The following is a 26,473-nucleotide window of genomic DNA, read 5'->3' as shown; positions in this document are numbered from 1 at the left end:
TCAAACAGCACAACTCACTCCATACTGCATCTTACTTTGTATCCACCCCTTACAACTTATTTGGCATTTTATGTAATTTGTTTTCACATCACCAGTTTAATGTTTCTTCATGCAAAGTTTGTTTCTTTGTCCACAGTATACCTTTTTTCATCCACTGTGCTTGTCGTTGTGTATCTCAGCATTACTGAAGGCTTCTTTGCCAAAATATGTTATTTCAGAAAACTTTGAGATTAACGTGTCACTTCTTTATCTAAGCTGGCTTGTTTCCAGGCCCTATCTGCTCTAATTAGACCGTATAGCGTTTTTCTGGGCCTAACAAAGAGATCTCCAACTAGAGCAAGTGAATTCTGAGTTTAAACCTTAATAACTATGCAGAAACGTCTAGCAGCTCTTTCTGTACAGTTAAGAGGAACATTTTGCATAGGAAAATCTCCTCTGTCACTGCTATAACTTTATTAAGCTTGAATCAGCGATCTCTGAGTCTGAATGTCGGGCCCCACTAAACACTTCAAAATGGTCATCAGTGGAAACAGAAGAAAGATTATTATGAGGCTTAATATAGTTCCAAGTGAGAGTGCGGTCTATATGTAATAAATGATCACCAAAGAAGTGCTTGTATAAAAAACAGTTGTCTCAGTTTACACTATCAAAATGGAAAAACTAATTGACATAGGTAAATTCATCAGTTAAAACTAGGACAGTAAACTAATAAGATAACAGATGCATATGAATGTAAAATTCTTTAAACACGTTCATTAGATTCAAGCAACTTTTATCAATTTTAGAATGTAAATTTAAATCACACATTTGGTTATGGCTTGGTCAGGACTACATTTCTTCCTGCCCATGTTGTGATCTGAGTTGTAGGTGAAGCACCGGAACTTAGTTTCACTGCAAAAGTTTGCATTTTGACAGTCTGGTGCATATGTATCACAGGTAGTGCGATTTAGATGTTTGCTGATTCCTTCACAGAAATTCTGTTTATCCGTTAGATATGGTCAGACACGGATTCACAGCTGTCCTGCCTCTTTATTTATTTTTGGATTTGTTTGCCTCTCTTCTTGAATGACCAGTGAGTGTTTCCACTGCCCTTTCTTTCCATATATAGCACACTTGATGCCAGATGCTGCAAAAACATAAGTTCTTGTTGTCACTTGGGTTTTTATCATGTATAATGTAAACCAGACTAAAACACGTGGTACTCTGGTAAAATAAGTTATTCTTTTGTAGACACAACATTGATGTCCTCAGCAATACTAAGGCACAGTAATACACATGTGTGAGATTGAGAGGATGCAGTACTCACACATTTTCTGTAGCTCTGTTGCCTCTAATCTAAGAGAGCTGTACACAAGTAGGTAAAGGAAGGGACTCTCAAACATCTACATTTTTTCCTACCTCTTTTCTCCACCTCCTGTGGTGGAGAGTGATCAAACAGATCTGTTTCCCCATTTCTCTGTCACACTCTTTGATTATAAGAAAGTAACAAACACATCTTGCAGAGTTGTTGACCCATTTTGTATCAGTCTTTCAAATGAGCTAGTTTTTGTGAACCTCAAAAATACATTTTGTTTCATTTTGTACTGCTTATGTTTGTGAATGATGGTATATTTATGTGCCTTATTGAATAAGTGTCTTGTGTGTATTATGTATGTGTTTTGTCCATGTAAGTGATGACCTAAATTTGTATTCCTTCAGACTTTGACTTCACACCCAAATATGTTAATGATACCATTGCTAGAGCAAAACCATTAACAGTTTCTAAAATGTCTTACATGCATACTTCCTTTCATGGCTGCATCCCAGTAGCATACATTTGTAAAATGTCAATTTTCAGGGGCATGAAATTCCTATAGCCTGACCCCCCCTTGACATATTGTTTAGGTTCAAGAACAACAACTTTTCACATTTATTTTGTCCTTGGGAGAAGTAGGCCCAACCCCTTGCAGCACAAACCCTTTGGCTGCCACTTTACAGGGAAAGGAATGGTCTGCAGTTGAGGTAATATTTGTGTACAAATGTTGTTCGAACTTGTATTTATGGTTCATTAATGCAAAGTCTTTATTATTAGGGCGAGCACTCCACATAAACGTTTTGTAAGGTCACTCTGTACCACTCGCAGTGGTTCCTGTTAAAAAAATAAATAAAGTGTACACATTGGAAAAGTTTAACAATATGAGGCTGTGTATAATGCTCTCTGATTAGATGCAACTGTTTTCAGAAGCTTGTAAGCAACATTGATAATTCTTTGGTTTAAAAAAAAATAAAAAATCCAAGTATGGAAAAAAAAAGATAATCATCATCAAATTCTTTATTCGATTGTGTATCTCACAATCATAAAAGCAGGTAATACAAATGGATAACACCAATCAGTAAACACATGAAATAAATAAATAAAATAGATCAAAGGATACAACAATTAATACCATATAATAAAATTCACTACAAAGAGCCAAATTCATATATAATTCCATAAAACCATATAAAATCAATAAAACAGTATATTTAGAAGCGAGAACTATTAAACCTGACTAAGGAAATATCATAATAGAAGGCTTGCCTGATTGCCTAATGATGTGACCTAGCCTTAATTACAGCATATAAATATAGAGCTAATCCATTGCAGATCATAATTGATGGAAGGGACTGCAGATAAATAAAAGCTGGGCGACATTGTTTAAAATGCATAGAGTTTAGAAGTGGAATCACAAACACTTTCCTTAATTCAGAATAAAATTTGCAAAAAAAACTATATGCATTGTACTTTGGTCAGACAATGAATCACAAGGACATTTTTCTAGAACTGGGGTCCAGTTGTTGGAAAGCGGAAAACTGACGAGACGATGAAAAGTCTCTAGTCTTAACCGTGTGAGGACATTTCGGTGCCTCAAATTCAGTACGTATTTTAGATATGGTTCCATGCCATCTACTTTCTGTAGCAGAAAATTCCTCCTTACACTACCTTTCTGTGACTCAATGGCCGACCTCAAGTCAGCCAGGTAGGTAAGACAGATGTTTTTCAAACCTTTCCTAGAAAATGATTCCAATTTGTCTGGAGTAAAGTATAGCTGAGTGTGGCCCAGGTCCGTAAGAAAATTCTTTATATAGTTCAGCCATGGAATTTGCAGCGAATAAGTTAATAGTTGAGCATCTTCGATGATAGCCCTATTCAGCCTAGCAGAGTCAGAAGTCCATACCTTGTGCCAAAGTAAAATTGGTTGTGTGCTTATTAAATCTGTAACATATGTTGTCCCCATTTCTGTATGACACACCAAAGTTGAAGTAGAGTTTGGCACACTTAGGATGGACTTTAGAAAATCATTTTCGGCTAGCTGTAGGGCATTGCATTTCCTATATCCCCAAAGGCCTGCCCCATACAATGCAACAGGAACACATTTTGCATTATAAATTGCCATCATATCTTTAGGGGTAGCCCTAGCAACCTTTTTGGAATTTTTTTTACGGCCATGATAGTTTTTGTAAATAATAAATTCCTAGACCTGATGGCTTGCAACCAAGTACCTTTGTTATCGAACATGATACCTAAATATGAGAAAAATTCTGTGTCATCTAATTTGACACCTTTTAGCGTAACTTGACATTGTTTTACAGGTTTTGTGCCACAGGACATTAGAAAGGTTTTGGAAAGATTAATTCTAAGACCTAAGTCTTCCATATAGTTATCAAAAGTTGTTAACAATCGCTGCAAAGCTCCTGGGGTACATGCCATCAAAACGGCATCGTCCACATACATAAGTGCTGGAATCTTTCGAGGACCAACTTGTGGAAGATCTCTGCAGGCAGTAGATAGAACATCCTCTAATTTATTAATGTATAAGGCGAACAGTAAGGGGGCTAAAACACAGCCTTGATGTACCCCCCGCTTTATAGGAAAGGCAGAGGTACATTCCCCCTGAAACCCATAACGCACCCTAGCACTGGCTCCTGAATATAGTTCCCTGATGAAGCGAACTATTGTGATATCTACCCCCATATCCAGTAAGATGGACCAAAGTTTGCTGTGGATTACACAGTCAAATGCTGAAGTCAGGTCCACAAGATATAAGGCTCCTGACTTGGCCTTAGTATATTTGCCAATTATAATATCTAAATTCAGGGCCTGTTCCACCGTCCCTATCCCAGCCCGGAAGCCATATTGTAGATCCGAAAAGGTATTATTAACTTCTGTCCGTTCCCGCAGCCTATTTAGTACAATGCGTCCAGCAATCTTTGCAAGGGTATCAAGCAATGAAATTGGTCGATAACATGCTGGATTTTGGCGATCTCCTTTTTTAAATATTGGGACAATAATGGACTCTGCCCAGGTTGAAATAAAGGCTGTGTCACAACATGCTAGTAAGACCTGTGTCAATAATGGGCCCCATAGTAAGACATTTGACTTATAAATATCAATTGGGACTCCATCTGGGCCTGGTGCTTTACCACTCTTGCTAGTGTTGATAGCATCAATAACCTCATTTAGGCTAAATGATGGCGTAATAAGGTAGAAATCCAACCTATGGGTGTTTAAGTCTAGGGCTAGGTTTTCTGAGGAGTATATTCTGGAAAAATGAGTAACCCACTCCTCTTCCGTGATGGCTATATCAATAGTTGGTGGCGTTCCATCACACAGGAGGGGGGGAGTTCACTATCCTCCAGAATTTGACCTTGTCATTCTGAATACTTGCGTCATGAAGAGAATACCATGCCTCATTTTTTAAGTTTTGGTTCCTGTTTTTTATGGCCTGTTTATACTCTTTCCTAAAAAAAAAAGTGATTTCATGTTTGTCAGGGTTTTGGCTATGTAGGTACTGTTTGAGTCTCTTTTGGGCCTGTGTACATTCACTATCGAACCACCCTTTGTCTCCCCGTAATCTAGTTTTCCCCATACTTGCTGTAAGAGACTGTTTTATTCCAGTAGTGATTGCGGCGAATGCTTTAATGCACTACTGTGATCGGGTATTATCTAAAAGACAAATTTCAAACTCATTAGAGTATTTAGTCAGCAGTTGTTTTATAAAGCCTATAGGTTCAATCTGAGACCACTGAATAGTGTAACCATTCCTTGCGCCCAGTTCAATATTCGCTACCTTCTCTGCTGGATCCCTCTGTTTATTTATAGCTTGAGGCAATGCAAGGCTTAAACTTTGGGGATAGTGGTCGCTGAACACAATATCATGAATTTGATACTCAGATGTGCAAAAAGCAAAATTGTTAGAAACTAATATAAAATCGATTATTGCATTAGCACATCTGCCGTTAAAAGTAGGTCTTGGCTGTGAGTTGCTATCACTTAGAATATTGCAGAAGAAAAGGTCAAATTTGAATAAAACTTCGTTCAACAAATTACCATAATGGTTATGTGCGAAGTGGAATAAATCATCAATTCCACCTGTGCCAAAAGAACAAGGTTTCTCATCTATTTGAAGGCACAGGTGAGTATTGAAATCGCCCCCCCCCAAACAATGAAGGTCTCTTTGTGTGAATAATTACATACACGGTCCAAGTCTTCCTGCGGTAACCTAAGTATAGATGAAAATCTTTGTTGGGGGGCATTGTTATAAAAGTTAATAATCACCAATTGTTTTTTATTTTTTAATTCACATACTATCAATTGATAGAACGTGTTAAAAATTGAGCTAAAATCCTTTACTAAATCAAACTTATTGGAAATAAATGTGGACAGTCCACCCTTGGCCCTGCCCCGTGAACTAGGAACTGCAGGGGTATGAAATGTCCTAAAACCATTTATATGAATAGGATCCACGGACCAAGTCTCTTGTAAACAAACGCAAGAAAAAGATCTGATAAATTCTAACCACTCCTCATTCTCGATTTTAGTACGCAAACCCGCCACGTTCCAAAATAAAAAATTGTCTCCCACTATGTTTCTACCCGATCCCACAGGTGCATGTTATGTTACTTTCCTTGTTGGTGAGGAGATGTTAATCTCCGTCTCTATGTGGAATATGGGAGTTAATGTAGATATAGCCAATTGGATGGGAACTCCACTTATTGGAGTTTCATCCATAACGTCCTGTCTGGGTAATTTTTCCATTTCCATCCTTATGTCTCCCATGCTCCCCACCAGGCCATTGCCACCCTTCAGTAGGTCAGGCACAGAACTCATCGGTACAGGGCTAATCCTGCCCACAGTCTGGTCTATTAACAGTCAATCAACTTCTTCCAAGGAAAGGGTGTGGAATCTGTTCTTAGTAGGAGCCGTGCCCTGGAGAGCGGAGGAGCGCGCCCTCGCTGGACGGCCCATAACATCGGGGGTGCTGAGTGGACGGAGTGCGCTCGGTTCGGTGATTGCCGCGCTCCCGCGGGGCCCCCTGGGGGGACCTGCAGAGGAAAAGACCCCTGAGGAGGAGCTGAGGCGGTGCCCGATTGCCTCCTGGCCCGCGGCATAGCGCTCCCTTTGACGGCTGCCCCGGGCTCCCGGAGCTTTCACCGGCTGCCATGCAGATCGTTGGGAAGCACTAATTGGAGGCCCCGCTGGAGGGGGTGAGTGACCAGGGCAACGCGCCCGCACCGTGTGTGTTCCGGGCGGGTTTTGCTGGCCTGCCCGGACGGACGCTCCCGCCTGGAGGCCCTGGCGTGGTGCCGGGGAAGGGGAGCGGCTGCCAGCCGTGCCCGACGGGGGCGGTGGGGCGCAGTACACAGGAAGGCGCCCCTGGGGGAATAACCCTCCCTGGAGGAGCCCCTGAATTTGAACACCCCGATCCTGGGGCCCCAACAGATTGGTGCTTCTGCCGGAGCCGACACACATAGGAGGCGCGAGACGCCGGGTGGCGGCGCAGGGTCGGACGATCAGCGTGGTGGCCCCTTGTGCCCCACATCCAAGGCGATCGATGAGCACGAGGGAATCCAAGGTGGGTTCCGGCGGGCTGGCCTGCCCTTGTGCTGTGAAGCGAGTCGGGCCACAGTCGGTGGCCATAGGTGCGGGCGGACGTTCACTGACCCGGGGCCGGGTCTTGTCTGGACTCCGGAGGCCTGGACGTTCCACCCCACCCCCAACCCCCAGGCCCAGTGGGTTCTCCGGAGAGCCTGGGATTGCTGCTGGGACCAGGCGTGGGGACCCACACACCCCCGATCATGCCTTTGGAAGGGCAAGGGACTTGGCAGCTTACTGGCCTCTCTGGCGGCTGCGGATCTGTAGACTGAATCGCTGGGGGAGTGGAGGACCTCACGCGGCGCACTTCCGCCCTGGCTGAGCAAACTTAGACCACCCTGGGCCAGATTGGACCCCTGGTACCCTCCAGAGACGGAAACTAAAGACATCAACTCCTTGGCCGTATTGGGCGGTGTCACGAACGCCTTGTGGGACCATGGGAAAGGACAAAGCTTCAAAGCACTCAACAGCCTCGCAGCCGAGGACTGACCAATTCACTGCACCGTCGGCTTCCCGGGGTGGCGGAGACGCCCATGTCGAGGGCCACACTTCACCGGATGGGGTAAGCGCCATTCTGCAGGCGATCCAGGCCTCACAAATTGCTGTGGAGATTGCGCATGGGCGTCGACTCCATCTTAGATTGTTTTCTTTCCGCCATTGGGTTCGGACGTGTTCCTCTTCGCTCCGTATTTCGAATCGGGAAAGTTAGCTAAAGTATCGAAAATTTTACGGTATTGTTATCGCTCGGTATAATCGGCACCGACATCAAGACCGCTTTGGCGGCCCTTCGGGGCTTCCAATCTTCACTGAGGCCTGGTCGGCCCGACCACACCCGTCGTCCCAGACTAATGGACCGGACCCCCTTCCGTTTCTGTCCTAAGTGTCACGCAAAGTATCCTTATACAGACCAGCACCGGGTCTGTAATCTGTGTTTGTCACCCGAACAGAGAGAGGATACTTGCGAAGCTTGCAGAGCGTTCCGATCGAAAAAGACCTTGAGGGATCGACGCGCAAGAAGACTACAAATGGCGTCGAAACCGAAAGAACAGTTCGACGCTGGAGAGGAGGAAAGCATCTCCATCCAAGAGATGGACTCTGATGAATCCGAAGGTGAAAGACCCTCAACGGTGTAACGAAAAGTAAGTAAACCTGCCCCGTCCAAAACTCAGGTGTAGGAAGTTGGCTTTGTATGTACTATTTCAAAGTAAGAAATAGCATGCACAGAGTCCAAGGGTTCCCCTTAGAGGTAAGATAGTGGCAAAAAGAGATAATTCTAATGCTCCATTTTGTGGTAGTGAGGTCGAGCAGTAGGCTTATCAGAGGGTAGTGTTAAGCATTTGTTGTACACACACAGGCAATAAATGAGGAACACACACTCAGACAATTCCAAGCCAATAGGTTTTTGTATAGAAAAATATATTTTCTTAGTTTATTTTAAGAACCACAGGTTCAAGATTTACACACAATACTTTAAATGAAAGGTATTTCACTCAGGTATCTTAGGAACTTTGAATCATCACAATAGCATGTACAGTTTTGGCAAAAATGGCAATAAGCTATTTTAAAACTAGACACAGTGCAAAATTAAACAGTTCCTAGGGGAAGGTAAGTATTTGTTAGTTGTTCAGGCAATTAAAGCACTTCCAGGGTTCAAAGTTGGGTCCAAGGTAGCCCACCGTTTGGCAACCCCAAAGTTACCACACCAGCAGCTCAGGGCCGGTCAGGTGCAGAGGTCAAAGTGGTGCCCAAAACGCATAGGCTTCAATGTAGAAGGGGGTGCCCCGGTTCCAGTCTGCCAGCAGGTAGGTACCCGCGACTTCGGAGGGCAGACCAGGGGGGTTTTGTAGGGCACCGGGGAGGGACACAAGTCAGCACAAAAAGTACACCCTCAGCGGCACAGGGGCGGCTGGGTGCAGAGTGCAAACAGGCGTCGGGTTTGCAATTGGTTTCAGTGGGAGACCCAGGGGTCTCTTCAGCGAAGCAGGCAGGCAAGAGGGTGTGGGGGGGGCTCCTCGGGGTAGCCACGACTTGGGCAAGGGAGAGGGCCACCTGGGGGTCGCTCCTGCACTGGAGGTCGGATCCATCAGGTCCTGGGGCTGCGGGTGCAGTGTCTTTACCAGGCCTCGGGTTCTTTGAAGCAGGCAGTCGCGGTCAGGGGGAGCCTCTGGATTCCCTCTGCAGGCGTCGCGGTGGGGGCTCGGGGGGGGTCAACTCTCGCTACTCACGGCCTCGCAGTCGCTGGGGAGTCCTCCCTGTAGTGTTGTTTCTCCGCAGGTCGAGCCGGCGGCATCAGGTGCAGAGTGGAAAGTCTCACGCTTCCGGCGGGAAACGTGGAGTCCTTTAAAAGTTGTTTCTTTGTTGCAAGTTTGAGTCTTTGTGGAAAAGGGCCGCTGTCCTCAGGAGTTCTTGGTCCTTTTAGATGCAGGGTAGTCCTCTGAAGCTTCAGAGGTTGCTGGACCCTGGGGGACGCGTCGCTGTTGCCGTTTTTCTTGAAGTGGGGAGACAGGCCAAAGCAGTTGGTGTCTCCGTCTTCTCTGCAGGGCTTCAGGTCAGCAGTCCTCCTTCGTCTTCAGGTTGCAGGAATCTATCTTCCTAGGTTCCGGGGGCCCCTAAATACTCAATTTAGGGGTGTGTTTAGGCCGGGGAGGCTAGTAGCCAATGGCTACTAGCCCTGAGGGGAGGGGGGCACATCCCTAATCCTATTGGGGGAATCCTCCATCTGCAAGATGGAGGATTTCTAAAAGTCAGAGTCACCTCAGCTCAGGACACCTTAGGGGCTGTCCTGACTGGCCAGTGACTCCTCCTTGTTTTTCTCATTATCTCCTCCGGCCTTGCCGCCAAAAGTGGGGCCGTGGCCGGAGGGGGCGGGCATCTCCACTAGCTGGGATGGCCTGTGGCGCTGTAACAAAGGGGGTGAGCCTTTGAGGCTCACCGCCAGGTGTTACAGTTCCTGCAGGGGGAGGTGAGAAGCACCTCCACCCAGTACAGGCTTTGTTACTAGCCACAGAGTGACAAAGGCACTCTCCCCATGTGGCCAGCAACATGTCTGGTGTGTGGCAGGCTGACAAACAGCCCACACTGGAAGTCGGGTATGTTTTCAGGGGGCATCTCTAAGATGCCCTCTGGGTGTATTTTACAATAAAATGTACACTGGCATCAGTGTGCATTTATTGTGCTGAGAAGTTTGATACCAAACTTCCCAGTTTTCAATGTAGCCATTATGGTGCTGTGGAGTTCGTTTTTGACAGACTCCCAGACCATATACTCTTATGGCTACCCTGCACTTACAATGTCTAAGGTTTTGCTTAGACACTGTAGGGGCATAGTGCTCATGCACCTATGCCCTCACCTGTGGTATAGTGCACCCTGCCTTAGGGCTGTAAGGCCTGCTAGAGGGATGACTTATCTATGCCATAGGCAGTGTGAGGTTGGCACGGCACCCTGAGGGGAGTGCCATGTCGACTTAGTCATTTTCTCCCCACCAGCACACACAAGCTGGCAAGCAGTGTGTCTGTGCTGAGTGAGGGGTCCCCAGGGTGGCATAAGACATGCTGCAGCCCTTAGAGACCTTCCCTGGCATCAGGGCCCTTGGTACCAGGGGTACCAGTTACAAGGGACTTACCTGGATGCCAGGGTGTGCCAATTGTGGAGAAAAAGGTACAGGTTAGGGAAAGAACACTGGTGCTGGGTCCTGGTAAGCAGGCCTCAGCACACTTTCAGCTCATAACTTGGCATCATTAAAGGCAAAAAGTCAGGGGGTAACCATGCCAAGGAGGCATTTCCTTACAACAGGGTCAAACCAAAACATTTGGGGACGCCACCGCCAGCAGGCCATGGCTCAACCCACAGAAAGGAAGGTGACCAAACATCGGCACCGAAAAAGGCCAAAGAATTGCCGAAGACTTCCGACTCCGGTCGAGAATCCGGCACCGAACGATTTCGACACTGAGAGTTTGGATCGACCAAACTACGGAAAATCTCCTCGGAACCGAAAAAGACTGTAGCAACAGAAACCTCAGTACCAAAAAACGTGGCTTCGGAGCTGAAAAGAAGCTCTTTTACAGAAGAGCAAGGACTTTCCAGCCAACTCAAGGAAAGACATCGATTTGAGCAAGAGTTAGGTATGGTAGAACCTGACCATACACAACGGAGGTTACACATTCAAAAAGAGACTGGCAAGATACAAACTTTATCTCCACTCAAATCAAAAAGGAAACTTGCATTTCAGGAGACAGAAATGCAACCTAAGGCAAAAGTGGTTAGAGACAAATCTCCACAACCGATGTTCTCACCACAACCGTCCCCACCTCACTCACCACAATTGTCACCAGTGGGAACGCCTATAATGCAGTCACCCACACATACTGGGATGACACAGGATGACTCTGATGCATGGGACTTATATGATCCACCAGTATCGGATAACAGTCCAGAATGTTATCCAACAAAGCCGTCACCACCAGAAGACAGTACTGCATATACGCAGGTACTATCCAGGGCAGCTACGTTCCACAACATAGCAATGCAAACAGAGCCAGTGGAGGATGACTACCTTTTTAACACCCAGGCATCCACCCACGCTTCCCATCTGAGTCTGCTGATGCTCCCGGGCATGCTCAAGCATGCGCAACAGGTCTTCCAGGAGCCTGTAAAGGGAAGAGCTATCACGCCTAGAGTTGAGAAAAAGTACAAACCTCCCCCAACAGATCCTGTGTTCATAACACAGCAACTCACACCGGACTCAGTGGTTGTAGGGGCGGCAAGGAAAAGAGCAAACTCTCAATCGTCAGGAGACGCTCCACCACCTGACAAAGAAAGTAGAAAATTCGACACTGCGGGCAAGCGAGTGGCATCACAAGCAGCCAATCAATGGCAAATAGCAAATTCACAGGCCCTACTTGCACGCTACGACAGGGCACACTGGGACAAAATGCAAGACGTCATACAGCACTTGCCCAAGGAACACCAATAGACTCGGCAGACACGGCAGCATGGACTGTCAACACGGCTGTGACCATTCGCAGACATGCATGGCTGAGAAGTTCTGGATTCAAACCAGAGATTCTACAAGTGGTGTTAAATATGCTGTTTAATCAACAACAGTTGTTTGGGCCGGAAGTCGATACAGCCTTTGAAAAAATGAAAAACACGGCCAAAGCCATGGGCGCGCTCTATTCCCCACAAGTCAGAGGCACCTTTAGAAAACCACAATTCAGAGGAGGGTTTCAGCAACAAACAACTGAGCCTTCCACCTCTCAAACCAGACCCAACAGGCACAATACCAAGAGGGAGGGTTTAGTGGTTCCTATAGAGGACAATTCCCAAGACGAAGGGGAAAATTCCAAACAACCAAACCAAGCCAGACCAAGCAGTGACTTCAATGTCACAACACCCCAACACTTGTCACCAGTCGGGGGGGGGGGGAGTAACCACATACTACCAAAACTGGACACTTATTACCACAGACGCATGGGTCCTATCAATTATCCAACATGGTTATTGCATAGAATTCACGAGATTCCCTCCAGATGTGCCACCCAAAACGCACAGACTGTCCCAACAACACTTAGACCTATTACAAATAGAGATCCAAGCACTACTACAAAAACAAGCAATAGAGCTCGTACCCAATCATCAAAAAGGAACAGGCGTCTGCTCACTATATTTCCTGATTCCAAAAAAGGACAAAACATTAAGACCTATCTTAGATCTCAGAACACTGAATCTCTTTATCAAATCAGACCACTTCCACATGGTAACACTTCAAGACGTAGTTCCCTTATTAAAAAAGGAGGAATACATGACAACATTGGATCTCAAGGATGCGTATTTCCACATACCCATCCATCCTTCTCTCAGAAAATACTTAAGGTTTGTAATGCACGGCATACACTATCAATTCAAAGTGCTACCTTTCTGAATAGCAACAGCCCCAAGGGTATTCACAAAATGCCTAGCAGTAGTAGCTGCTCACATAAGGAGACAGCACATGCATGTATTCCCATATTTAGACGACTGGCTAATAAAAACCAACACTCAACAACAGTGTCTTCTTCACACACAATACATCATAGAAACTCTACACAAACTGGGGTTCTCTATAAATTATCAGAAATCACATCTGCAGCCATCCCAAATACAACAATACTTGGGAGCAACACTCAACACACAAAGGGCAATTGCCACTCCAAGTCCACAAAGAGTCCAATCGTTCCAAAATGTAAGATCAAGCATACAACCGAACCAACACTACACAGTAAGGTTTGTAATGAAACTACTAGGCATGATGTCCTCGTGCATAGCCATTGTCCCAAATGCAAGATTACACATGCGGCCCTTACAACAGTGCCTAGCAAAACAATGGACACAAGCTCAGGGTCAACTTCAAGATCTAGTGTTGATAGACCACCAAACACACTCCTCGCTTCAATGGTGGAACCCAATAAATTTAAACAAAGGGCGGCCATTCCAAGACCCAGTGCCTCAAGCTGTTATCACAACAGATGCTTCCATGGTGGGGTGGGGAGCACACCTCAACAATCGCAGCATACAAGGTCAGTTGGACAATCAACAAAAACAACTTCACATAAATCACTTGGAACTGCTAGCGGTTTTTCTAGCATTAAAAGCGTTTCAACCACTAGTAGCCCACAAACACATTCTTGTCAAGACAGACAACATGACAACAATGTACTATCTCAACAAACAAGGGGGGTCACACTCGTCACAACTGTGTCTCTTAGCACAAAAGATTTGCCATTGGGCAATTCACAACCACATTCGCCTAATAGCACAATACATACCAGGCATTCAGAATCAGTTAGCCGACAATCTCAGTCGAGATCACCAGCGAACTCACGAATGGGAAATACATCCCCAGATCCTACAGGATCACTTTCACCGCTAAGGAACACCAAACATAGACCTATTCACAACAAAAGAAAACGCAAAATGCCAAAACTTCGCGTCCAGGTACCCACACCCTCAGTCCAAGGGCAATGCACTATGGATCAGTTGGTCAGGGATATTTGCTTACGCTTTTCCCCCTCTCCCACTCATTCCTTATCTGGTCAACAAACTAAGTTAAAACAAACTCAAACTCATACTCATAGCACCAACCTGGGCTCGCCAACGTGGTACGTAACACTGTTGGACTTATCAGTAGTACCCCACATCAAACTACCAAACAGACCAGATCTGTTAACACAACACAAACAACAGATCAGACACCCGAATCCAGCATCACTCAATCTAGCAATCTGGCTCCTGAAGTCTTAGAATTCGGACATTTAAATCTTACACAAGAGTGTATGGAGGTCATTAAACAAGCCAGAAAACCTACAACAAGACATTGTTACGCAAACAAATGGAAGAGATTCGTTTGCTACTGCCACACTAATCAAATTCAACCACTACATGCCTCCACAAAGGACATTGTAAGCTATTTATATCACTTACAAAAGTCTAATCTAGCATTCTCTTCCATTAAGATCCATCTCATTGTAATATCTGCCTATCTTCAGATTACACATACAACATCACTTTTAAGAATCCCAGTCATTAAAGCATTTATGGAGGGACTAAAAAGAATCATACCCCCAAGGACACCACCAGTACCTTTGTGGAACCTTAATATTGTATTAACACGACTCATGGGCCAACCATTCGAACCCATGCATTCTTGTCCAATTCAATATCTGACTTGGAAAGTAGCCTTTCTAATAGCTATCACATCACTTAGAAGAGTGAGTGAAATACAAGCATTTACTATTCAAGAACCCTTTATACAAATACATAAACATAAAGTGGTTCGCCGTACAAATCCAAAATTCTTACCAAAGGTCATATCACCATTCCATCTAAACCAAACTGTGGAACTCCCAGTCTTCTTTCCACAACCAGACTCGGTAGCTGAAAGGGCCTTGCATACATTAGACATAAAAAGAGCACTAATGTATTACATTGACAGAACGAAACAATTTTGTAAAACAAAACAATTGTTTGTAGCTTTCCAAAAACCTCATGCAGGTAACCCTATATCCAAACAAGGCATTGCCAGATGGATTGTTAAATGTATTCAAACTTACTACATTAAAGCAAAAAGAGAATTACCTATTAGACCAAGAGCACATTCCACTAGAAAGAAAGGCGCCACAATGGCTTTTCTTGGGAATATACCAATGACAGAAATTTGTAAGGCAGCCACCTGGTCTACGCCACATACATTTACTAAGCATTACTGTGTAGACGTGTTAGCAACACAACAAGCCACAGTAGGACAGGCTGTATTAAGAACATTATTTCAGACAACTTCAACTCCTACAGGCTAAACTTCTGCTTTTTGGGGAGATAACTAGTCTATGCACAGCTTGTGTATCTGCAGCTACACATGCCACCGAACGGAAAATGTCACTTACCCAGTGTACATCTGTTCGTGGCATGAGACACTGCAGATTCACATGCACAGGAGAGACTACTTACAAGGGTGAAGTGCGGGGGGCTGGGGCTACTCGGAGGCTGAAGATCCCTTGGAGCAACAAACCTTGGTTGCTGCAAGAGTCACAGTGCACAGGGTTACTGTCCTTCAAGGAGAGGCAAGGGCTCCCGAGATTCTTTCTTACTTCTTGGTGCAGCTGAAGTCTTGCCGACCCCAGAAGATGCATAGCCGTGGAAATGTTGCAGTTGCTGAAAGGAGCAGGGTAAATAATGTTGCAAGACGAGGTCGTCCAGGGAGTTGCTGTCTTGTCGGTTCCTGAAGTGTCCAGTTGCGGTTCCTGCAGGAACTGGCCTGGTGTGTGGTGAGCACCTATGGTGTTATCACCTTATACCACGTCCAGGTATCCCCTGTTAGTGGGGTGTAGACATTGTCTTGGAAGCCAGGGATCTATAGAGGTAGCTGTGGATGTGCAGCTACGAATTATCGAGGGGACATGCAAAGCTTATGCAATACCACTACAGTCACACAGCGCTTACACACATGAAAGAACAGCACTGTGTTACAAAAATAAAAGTACTTTATTATCATGACACAAATACTAAAATACTGTATAGGCAATACCCCACTAGGAGGTGAGTAAACCCACTAGTATATACACATTAGAAGTCAGTGATTATCATAGGAAGCAACAACAAATAATAAAAGAATAGAAAATAGTGAAGGGGGAGACCAAACCATATACTAAGTAAGTGGAATGTGATATGCAGTCCCCCACTCTAGGAAGTGGAATATGTAGAGGGGAGCTGCAGGGACTAGGGACCCTTAAAGGTAAGTACCAGGATGCCCCCCTTTGACCTGGAGAGAAGAGGTAAGTACCCGGTTTTCCCCCCAACCCACAGAAGAACTTTGGAAAAGTACTGTGCTAGACCCACACACGACTGGAAGAAACCAAAGGTGGATCCTGACAGAAGAGGACCAAGTCCAGTTTGAGTTGGAATGTCCGGTTGTGGCAGGAGCCACTACCCACTCATCTGTGAATGCAGGACCAGGTCAACGGTGGATGAAGAAAGTCAGCAGTGCAGCATAGGAGCGGAAGAGGAGTTCCAGATGTGATACAAGTGATGTCCCACATCAGTGGTCGTGGTGCAGTCAGTCAGTGGTGCTGGGAAACTACCAACAGGCCTTGGCAAATGCAAGAGTCGCAGAAGAAGATTTTGCAATGCTGAAGAGGACCAGCTGCCTCCAAACCTTCCTAATCTGATGATTCCCCTCCAGGGGCCAGTGGGAGGCAGAATTCACCATCACCTGCTCTGCTGGCAGTCCATCACGTCAGACAAGTGGGTTTTGCAGATAGTTGGAAGGGTCTACTCCCTCCCCTTCAAGACTACCACTCCATCCATGCCACCATCCTATGATTGGATCACTTGTCACTTCTCCTTGAGGAGGATTTGTCTCTCTTGACCAAGGGAGCCATAGTGAGGGTCACTATGCCAGAAGTAGATTGTGGTTGTTATTCCTGCTACTTTCTGGTGCCCAGAAAGGACAAGGGTCTCTGCCCTGTACTAGACCTTTGGTCCCTCAATCTCTTCCTCAATAAGTTCAAAATGCTCACTCCTGTTTAGGTTCTATCTGCCCTGGATGGTAGCATTGGGCTTGCAGGACGCTTACTTTAACATTTCTGTCCTGTCTGCCCACAGATCTTACTTGTGGTTCACGGTATGCCATGAGCACTTTCAGTTCAACATGCTCCCCTTTGTTCTTACCAGCCCCCCTCGGGTGTTCACCAAGGTGGTACTGGTGGCCGCAGCTCACCTGCACAGATCAGGGGTTTCAGTCTTCCATTATCTCGACAACTGGCTATTGAAGGCGGTCTCTCCCCAGGCTGTCATCTCCCACGTCCAGACTATAGCGGACCTCCTGCATCGCTGGGGCTCACTATATACATGCCAAAGTCACAGCTGACTCCCTCTCAGACAGTCTTTCATTTGAGCTGTTTCGGACACATTGCAGTTTCAGGCTATCCTCCCGAGCGGCGAGTCCAGGATATTCAGGGATTGATACCAGTGTGTCAGCCCCTATCCTGGATTTTGGTGAGAAAGACACTGAGGCTTCTGGGCCTCATGGCCTCCTGCATCCTGCTGGTGACAGATGGACCATGCGGGCTCTTCAGTGGGACATGAAGTTTCAGTGGGCGCAGCATCAGGTTAATCTCTCTGACAGGGTCCAGATCTCAGAGGGAACTGCGCAAGATCTGCAGTGGTGACTAATGAATCGCGATTGGGTCAGAGGCAGATCCCTCTCCCTTCCCCAACCAGATCTTACTGTAGTGACAGATGCCTCATGCTTGGGATGGGGCAGCCACCTAAGAGAGCTGGAGATTAGAGGCATCTGGTCTCCAGCGGAGTCCGGACTCCACATCAACCTGTTGGAGCTGCGGGTGATCAGACTAGCATTGAAAGTAGTTCCTCCTCTCTCAAAGGGAAGGTAGTGCAGGTGTTCACAGATTACAACACTGCCATGTGGTACTAAAAAAAAGCAGGGGGGTGTGAAGTCGTGAACCCTTTATCAAGAGACTCTGCGCCTCTGGACATGGCTGGAACAATGGGGCATTCCCCTAGTGGTTCAGCATCTGGCAGGCTCTCTGAACGTCAGAGCGGAGAAACTTTGTCGACAATGTTTAGTTAATTACAAGTGAGGTCTCCACCTGGAGGTGGCACAAAGTCTCTTTCAGCCGTGGGGAGAGCCTTGGTTATATCTGGTTACCTCTGTAGAAAATGTGCAGTGTCAGCAGTATTGCACGTTGGGAGTTTCCAAGTGGGCACTCATTCAGCAACGCTTTTTTTTATTTGCGTGGAGCACAGGCCTGCTGTATGCCTTTCCGCCCATAACACTTCTACCCAGAGGTCTCAAGAAGATCAAGAAGCCTGAGCCCAAGAAATCATTGTGGCTCCAGACTGAGCACGACGAGTCTGGTATCCTGAGCTATTGGGCATGCCTATCGATCCTCCTATCAGACTACCTCGTCTGGAGGATCTTATGTCACAGCAGCCGGGCAGGGCTCTCCACTCAAACCTGTTCAGTCTCTGCCTTCTTGCGTGGAGATTGAGTGGTGGAAATTGATAGCTTTTTATCTTCCGTCTGAGGTCTGTAATGTTATCTTGGCAGCCAGGTGTCCCTCCACCAAAGCAGTATACGCCTGTTCGAAGAAATTTGTGGCATAGTGCACAGACAAGTCTGTTGACCTCTCTCTGCCATTCTCTCTGCGCTTCTTCTTTTGTTCATACTTTTGTTGGCCCTGGGTAGGCTTCTCACTTTGAAATAAGCTTCCTTGTGACCATTACATCTGCCTTCAGGGTGAATGAGCTGCAGGCATTATCATCCAACCACCCTATCTTTCCGTCTATTCTGGCACAGTGGTGCTTCACACACGGGTCTCCTTTCTCCCGAAAGTGGTTATTCCCTTCCATGTAGGCCAAACTGTCACTTTGCCTACTTTTTCCGCACCCCCACATCTTTTTAAGGAAGAGGAGAGACTCCACCAGCTATACCCAAAAAGAGCCAGGGCATTCTACCTTGATCGTATCAAAGAGTTCCGGGTAGATGATCAACTCTTTGTTGGTTATGTGGGAGCAAAGAAAGGTCGGGCAGTGCATAAGAGAACCACCTTCAGATGGATCATACTCTGTTTTAAAATGCACTATACACTGTCTAAGAATCAACCCTCTGAAGGCTTGCATGGTCATTTCACCTGAGCTAAAGCTGCAACCACTGCGTTAGCACGCAGAGTTCTGGTCCTGGTCATCTGCCAGGCGACAACATGGGCATCCCTGCACACGTTTACCAAACACTACTGCCTGGACCAATCAGGCCCGTACTGACAGGCACTTTGCCCGTTCGGTCCTTCAGGACTTTCTGGTTTGATCTCCGGGGATGGCATTGCTTGGGTAGCTGCTCTAAGGTAAGGAATGTGCAACTAGATGTCTCTATCAGATGGACAAGTTATTTACCTTTCGTAATGCCATATCCAGCTGCAGATTCCTTACCGACCCACCCATCCTCATCGCTCTGCAAACTGATTTCTAGGGATAGAGACTTCCCCTTTCAGGGCCCTAGTTTTGATGCACCAGTGGTCTGTGTTTGTCATGGCTCTGTGCTTCTGGCAATGTCTCATCCTGTGCAGAACAACGCTGGTGACGGACGCAGAGCTGATCGATGCCACCTAACGGTGCGCAGGGGTACTGCAAAAGAAAAATCTCTGTGTTCAGACTGACTCCTATGGAAAGTTCTAAGGTATGTAATCTGCAACTAAATAATGTCTCTACTATATGAGGCGTTACCGGAAGGTAAGTAACTTGTCCATTAGTTTCTGAGACGTTTGTTTGAGGTTAGTGTCCTACAGCTGTGTGCTGATTATGTAGTCAACACAAGATGTAGGAAGGTAGAAGGTATTTAAGTTTATGAGCTAACTCTGCTTCTGAAGTAACAGTCAAAAAAACAAAACAGACAAGACCCCTTTGTTAATTCGGGTTTTGATATACCTTCAATAGAAGACCTACGGTCCTTGTAAAAAGTCTTGCAGTGTGCCTTCTCGACCAATATAGCCGTGCTTTCTGGGACATGGTCAGTGAGATCTTGCCAGCTGTTCCAGAAGAATTTAGGACCTCCCTGATTCAGACCCTTCAAAACGTTCAGACTGCAGCCAAATATGTCACTTGTGCTGACGTGGATATGCCAGATTGCTTAGGGAGAGTAGTTGGCACCAGCACGGTGCTCAATCACCATGCGTGCATGCTGCCCACTGGGTTTTCAGGAGGTGTGCAAGCATCCCTTATGGATATGTCCTTGGATGTATCCTGCTTATTTGTCAAAAACCTGACTCCTCCCTAATACATTTTAAGATGAACTGGGCTTCAGTAAGTGCTTTAGCACTCCAAATAAGTGCCGGACAGTTTTCCTTCCCCTTTCAGCCTTTCATTGGCTACTCAATGGGGTGGGAGTATAGGCAGCACCATGCTCCTCCACCCTTCACAGCAGTCACTTCACTTCTTTTGTGGCCAGTGACTGTGATTAGGCAGGCATCTTACAGGTCCCCAAGGGCACCCATCTTCCCAGTTCCCCTTCCCTTATCCTGCAGCATCAGGTGTCACTCTGCTTTGGTTTGTCCTTACCACACATACCCACCGTCTGTGAAGTAAGATCAAGCACTTTTGTCCAAGGATGACAAACTGTCATATTCAAGAGGTGGGCTATCCAAATGATTCAGCAGGGTTATTCCGTTCCTTTCCGACCCACCACAGCTTCCTCCCACATCAGAGCACCTTTCTGTGTGCTTGCCCTACTTTCCAAAAGTGCCACTGAGAGGGTTCTTGTATCAGCGATAGGTATGTGTTTTTTCATGCTATTTCTTCTTGCTGTAGAAGTACGGTACTTCTGTCCTAATTCAGATCTTCCCCATCTGAAAGACAGGTTCAAAATCATGACGTTGGCCCAGATTCTGTCTGCTCTGGACCCGGGTGAGTGGATGGTAGCCCTGGGCATGCATATACCTGTCCTGTAGTCCCACAAACGTTACCTTTAGTTCAAGGTGAGCCAGGAGCATTTTCTGTATGCCACGCTCCCCTTTGGCCTCACCAGCACCCCTCAAGTGTTTACAAAAGTGATAGTGGCAGTCAACGCCCAACTTGAGAGGTTGGTGTTCCAGTTTGCCCTTACTTCGATGACTGGCTATTGAAGCCAAGTTCACCACAGTCAGCTGAGGACGACCTCCTGACATTGTTGGTTTTCTCAATCAATGAGCTGTAGTCACACCAGGCTCCTTCATTGGGGCATTGCGTCATGGCAGGTGTCTTGGATACAGTGGATTTCAGGGACTTCCCTCCCTCACAACAAGTCCAGGACATTCAGGCTATAATCCTGAAGTGTCAACTTCAGCCCTCGGTCTCATGAGAGAGGTTCTGAGACTTCTTGGACTATTTTGCCTTCTTGCTGGCTATGCCACGTGGCATAAGTGGGCTCTGTAGTGGAATCTCAAGTCTTAGTGAGCCCAACCTCAAGAAAATCTATGGAATTCCATCCAAATTTTAGAGGAAACTGCAAGAAATCTGTAGTGGTGTCTGCAGACACCTCTCTCTGCCCCAACAAGAGCTGATAGTGATGAAAGATGCATCACTGCTGAGTTGGGGAGGTGGTGATCAGGGGTCTCTGGGAAACCTAGCTCAATATCAATCTGTTGGAGTTGTAGGCCATTCACCTGGGACTGGCCTTCCTGTCGTCCATCACACCACCGCCATGTGGTATTGCAACAGAAATGACGGGGTCCTAGACTCTGTGCCAAGATCTGTGTTCCTCAGGAGTTGGCTGCGGTTTCAGGGCATTTCCCTGACCATGAACCACCCAGCGGGATCTTTAAACACCAGGCAGATGAGTGCAGCTAGCAGTGCTTGGTGGATCATGAATGGTGGTTGGACCGGTATGGAGCCCGGTTCGACTGGTGTAGAGTCCGTAACACTGACCTCTTACAATCCAAACTGTTGGGCCAACAAGGTCTTGCAGTGGACAGTATTCAATGTTATTTATCAGACACTTAGAATTTCATGAGTTTTCAGGACACACATCCATGTTTCAGTCACCTACTGTGTTGTGCATTATTAAAGGTTTCACAACCATGTCCCTTCCCAAACTGTTGTGGGGCCATAATTTGGTCCTGACGTTCTTTATGAGTACCCATTTCGAAGCAGTGCACAGCTGTTGTTTGCTTCTTCTGAATATCAAACATTTCTTCTTATTGCCATCACTTCAGCTTGTCAAGTGAGTGAGCTACAGGCACTTTTGAAACTGCCTCCCAACACCACATTTTCCCAGGTGTAGGGGGCTGGGTTCTGGTAGTAATTCCCCCACACACACACCTTTTGCCTGGTTTTTAGATGCAATGTAGACTGAAGTGCACTGGCTTCCTGCTAACCAGGTGCCCCAGTGTCAGTGTTCCTTCCCTACAACAAGACCCCTGGTTACTTGATCCCCAAGTGGCCAAGCCCTTCAGCTTCCTACATGTCCTTAGTAAGTTGTACCCCAGGTATCTAGGGCATGAGTATTAAAGAGGGCTCCTCAGAGCTGCAGCACAACTTGTGCTTCTTTGAGGGACCCAGCACCAACCTCATGCAGACTGCCATTGCAGGCTGCGTGACAAGGTGCTCCCAAAATTGAAAACACTGCATGACACATACTTGTCTGCCATGTCCCTAAAACACTGCTTGTAATATCTGTAAGTTACCCCTACAGCAGGTCTCTAGCCCTAAGGAAGTGTGCAATATATTACAAGTGAGGGCATATATGCATGAGCAAATATGCCCCTACTATGACATAGTAAGTGAACATGGAAGCCATTTTAAATTCATGTGCTGGACACTGGTCATTATAAGTTCCCCAGCTACATGATGGCTTCTCTGAACCTAGGGATGTTTGGTATCAAACATATTGTATTAACAAATTCTCACTGATTCCACTGATGGATTTATTAATAAATGACCCAGAGAGGTCCTTAGAGGGGCCCCCTGAAAAACATCCCAACTGTTGGTGAGTTCACCTACTGGTTCTGGCCAATTGCCCCCAGCAGAAACAAATCTGCCCTCCCAAGGTTAGATCCTCAGTTTCGAGAGGTCAGAAAACAAAAGGCTGTCCAGGCTGAGGTGTTACCCAGTGCTCCCCACAGGATGACCTGCATTCCAAGGCAGGAGCTTCAAAGAAGCCCACCAACTTTGATATGCAGAACTGGCCTTTCTCAGTGGAGGATGCCATCTCCCCTGCCTCAGGGCCCATCTGGCACCTGGACAGGTGGGAAAATTAGCTATGCAGGTGGTGTGTCACACTTCCAGACAGGGAACACCCCTAGGGTGGCCAGCCTGAAGTGGAAACTACTTTAGAAATTCGGCCATCTTGTGTGTGGTGGAATTTAGGAACTCTGGTTAGGGTGATGCCCACTCCCTATAGGAAGTGGTCCTCTAGGGGGTTTAGTGACCATAAGGGTAAGCAGCCCATTGGCCACTACCATTCACTTCCCTTAACGCCCCCTACATTGAGTATTTATGGGATCCTCGATACCAGATCCTCAGATATTCGCTGGACTCAAAAGGAGAAGTGGATGAGATGCCTATTGACTGACAACCGAGGAGCACGACTGACTTGGCGCCAACCCTGTCAACCTGCCTGCTCCTCCTGACCCTTGAGGAGTAACTGACCTGCTACTGCAGCCTCCAAAAAACTGCGAGAGCTGCCCTTGCTCCTCAGACTGCCAGGAGGTACTCCCTTGGAGTAGAGGAGCTGCTCCCATGCATCAGCAGACACCCAAGAAAAGCCTGAGAGGACTGGATGGTCAAAAACCAGACACTGGACATTACCACTGCACCCAAGCCGCCTAGCCCGTGTTGAAGTGGGCCAGTGGTGTCAGCGTGGCCCGAGGCCCTCCAGAAAAGAAGCCCACCTTGTGCTCACCACTGTGGACTTCACCACGGCGTCTGCAGACTGTTTCTGCAGATCAAGCTGTAACCGCTAATGACCAGAAGGCAAAATCTGACGCCCTAGGACACCTCTGCACCCATTCTGCCCTGGACCCAGAAGGGGAGAACCCAGGATGTCCTAACTTCTCCCCACCTTGTTGACTTGGTTGGCCTGGACCCCCAGTCCTCTCCTGTTGAGACCCGCTGCCAGAAGACCCCCTACACCTGTGCCCTACGGCCCGAGGAGGAATTGACCAATGGTGTTCCCACGTGCCCGAGGACCTCAAGGGTCGAGCCACCCTGTCGGTTAACCTGGACTCTCCCTTCAGTCCATCCCTGCAGGGACTTTTTAACCGGACCGACCTCCATAGACTTGAATGAGACACTTGATGCTGTAACACACCTCTGCACCCAAATGCACCAGAGTTTCCCGACGTCACCTGTTGATGAAGCCTTGGACCTTGCCACAAAAGCCCCTTAAGTCCAGAAGATTGGACCCGTAAGTCGTTGTACTCATGTCATCTTTGTTTTTCTCCATAGTATTGCATTGCAGCTTCCTGAAAAATGCACTGCCTACTTTTGAAAACTATTTAAATTCATAACTAAAAAAGTACTCACCTGATTCTGGTGATCTTGGTATCAAAGTTTACATAAAAGTAGCTATTATTTCTATAAATTGGTTTCAGATTTCTTTGTGTGTCTCACTTAATCTGAGTGTGCGCTCGATCACACTACCCAAAAGGAGAGCATTTGGTATGCCATTTGTGCCTCTGTGATACCTCTGGTGATTTCTTGGACTCTTTGCACAGTGTACCTAATTTTGGTCCACTTTTAAAGAACCAGCTTCCTACACCGGGCAAACTGGTGCTGAGGACCCAGCAGTTTTTTTGCTGAAAATCGTGACTCCCTTTCATGTTGAACAATCCATCACACTCCCAAAGTCCCTTGTCTTGCCTCAGCCATAGAAAAAGGAGGAGAGACACCACTTGCTGGACCCCAAAGGAGCTTTTAGCTTTTACATCTATTGCACCAACGCCCTTCAGTAGCTTCCAGAAGGGCTGAAGGTCCATTCCACCAGGGACAAGGATGCCACACTCTATAGGCATGTGGAGTGCCTTTCCTTGACCTCTGTCAGGCTGTGACATGGATGTTGTAGCACACATTGTGGAAGCACTACTGCCTTGACAGCTAGGTCCAGCAGAAAGGGCATTTCACCCTTTTGGTCTGAGCCCACTCCACAGACTTCGAAGGCACTACTTTGGTATCTGTTGTAAAGCTGAGGAATCTACACTGAGAAGTATCCATCAGACAAACTAGTTCCTTACTTTTGTTAAAGTTTTCTCTGGTGGATAATCTATTTAGGCACTGGCTCCTCACTGCCTACCCTCATCCCATTTCTAAAGAGTAGTCTGTTTACCCATTTAAAAAAGTTCCCAAAATACAGGTCTGCACACTGCTACAGACAACTTTTTTGTGCTCTGCATCCGAGGACATGAAAAGAGTCAAGCAACAACCATCATTCCCTTGCACACTGGATTTTAGTTTGGAAAAATCCTTTGAAAACTGAAGAAAATGGAGCAGAGCTCTGGATCCATGTTCAAAGGCACTGAATTTTGCTTGTAGGAGTGACATATATGCAGCTCTGCTCTGTCACTACTGGGATGATACAAAAGCAACACAGAGGCTCACCGTGGTACTTTGCGATGTGCAGGAGTACTGTTGAGAAAATTTCTAGATTAAGCTTGGCACCTGGGGGTGTTCTCAAGGTGAAAAATCTGCAGTTATATAGGGTATTATGTAGAACGAGTGTTACTGAAGGAAAATAACTTTTTCTTTTAGACACCGCACATTACCTTCTCATCCCCACAAAGAATTCCTTTAGCATCTGTAAAATTCTATGCATATTGTGTATAACCCTTTTACTCTTTAGATGCCCTTACTCTACCTAATATACGTACTGATGTTCTTAAAACAGGAAGATGTCTTATTCAACCGGAATTACTTGTCTTGCTTCTACGTCTGGCCTATTGAGCTCAAGATGCACAACAAATAGCTCTGGAGTTAGGCTTCTACTGTAGAGGACACTCTTTAACATAATGTTTTGTAGTTTAATCCTTTTAATATTCTGAGCTTTCTATCTGGATTTTCATATGTGGTAATAAAGATTCTAATTTCCCTTGCAGATCTCAATGCCTCACCAGTGGCTGGAGGGAAATCTTCCAGTGAGTGCCAAATGCATGGTCTGTGAAAAGACATGTGGTAGTGTCCTCCGGCTCCAGGACTGGCGATGTCTGTGGTGCAAAGCTATGGTAACAAAAGTATTGATGAACTCTATGGTGTAAGGCTGTTATAGTAATGAGAGTCTGGGCTGTGGATAGAGAGCAAGGTATCTTGTGGAAAGCTATCATGAAAGGAATAATGCCACTGTCTGTGATGTGAGGTAATGTTTAGAAGAGTACAACCCATGGTGCAAGTCTGAAGAGAGCTGCGCTGTTGATTATATAAAACTGAAGGGAGAACAACATTGTCTATGGTATAAGGAACGAATGAGAGGCTGTTTGTGGTTTAATACTCAAGATCAAAGGACCATGTTTATTGTGATATTATTTTAAATGGTTGTTGCTTTAGTCACCCATGGCTTTATCAAAG

At 46.2% G+C, this 26,473-nt stretch overlaps 1 protein-coding gene across 4 annotated transcripts in view; it reads left to right on the top strand.

Annotated features, from left to right (window-relative positions):
• The window catches only part of DGKD (diacylglycerol kinase delta), a 1,336,482-nt gene that overhangs the window by 220,158 nt on the left and 1,089,851 nt on the right, over positions 1-26,473 (top strand). For all 4 annotated transcript variants that reach the window (XM_069213762.1, XM_069213763.1, XM_069213760.1 and 1 more), the window contains exon 7: positions 26,008-26,133. In XM_069213762.1, coding sequence (XP_069069863.1) covers positions 26,008-26,133 — 126 coding nt within the window. The remainder of the gene's footprint in view (positions 1-26,007; positions 26,134-26,473) is intronic.

The sequence above is a fragment of the Pleurodeles waltl genome, chromosome 11 (assembly GCF_031143425.1).
Source record: "Pleurodeles waltl isolate 20211129_DDA chromosome 11, aPleWal1.hap1.20221129, whole genome shotgun sequence".
Taxonomy (NCBI): Eukaryota; Metazoa; Chordata; class Amphibia; order Caudata; family Salamandridae; genus Pleurodeles; species Pleurodeles waltl.
Note: the sequence above shows the minus strand (reverse complement) of the source record. Positions and strands in the feature narration are given on the sequence as shown.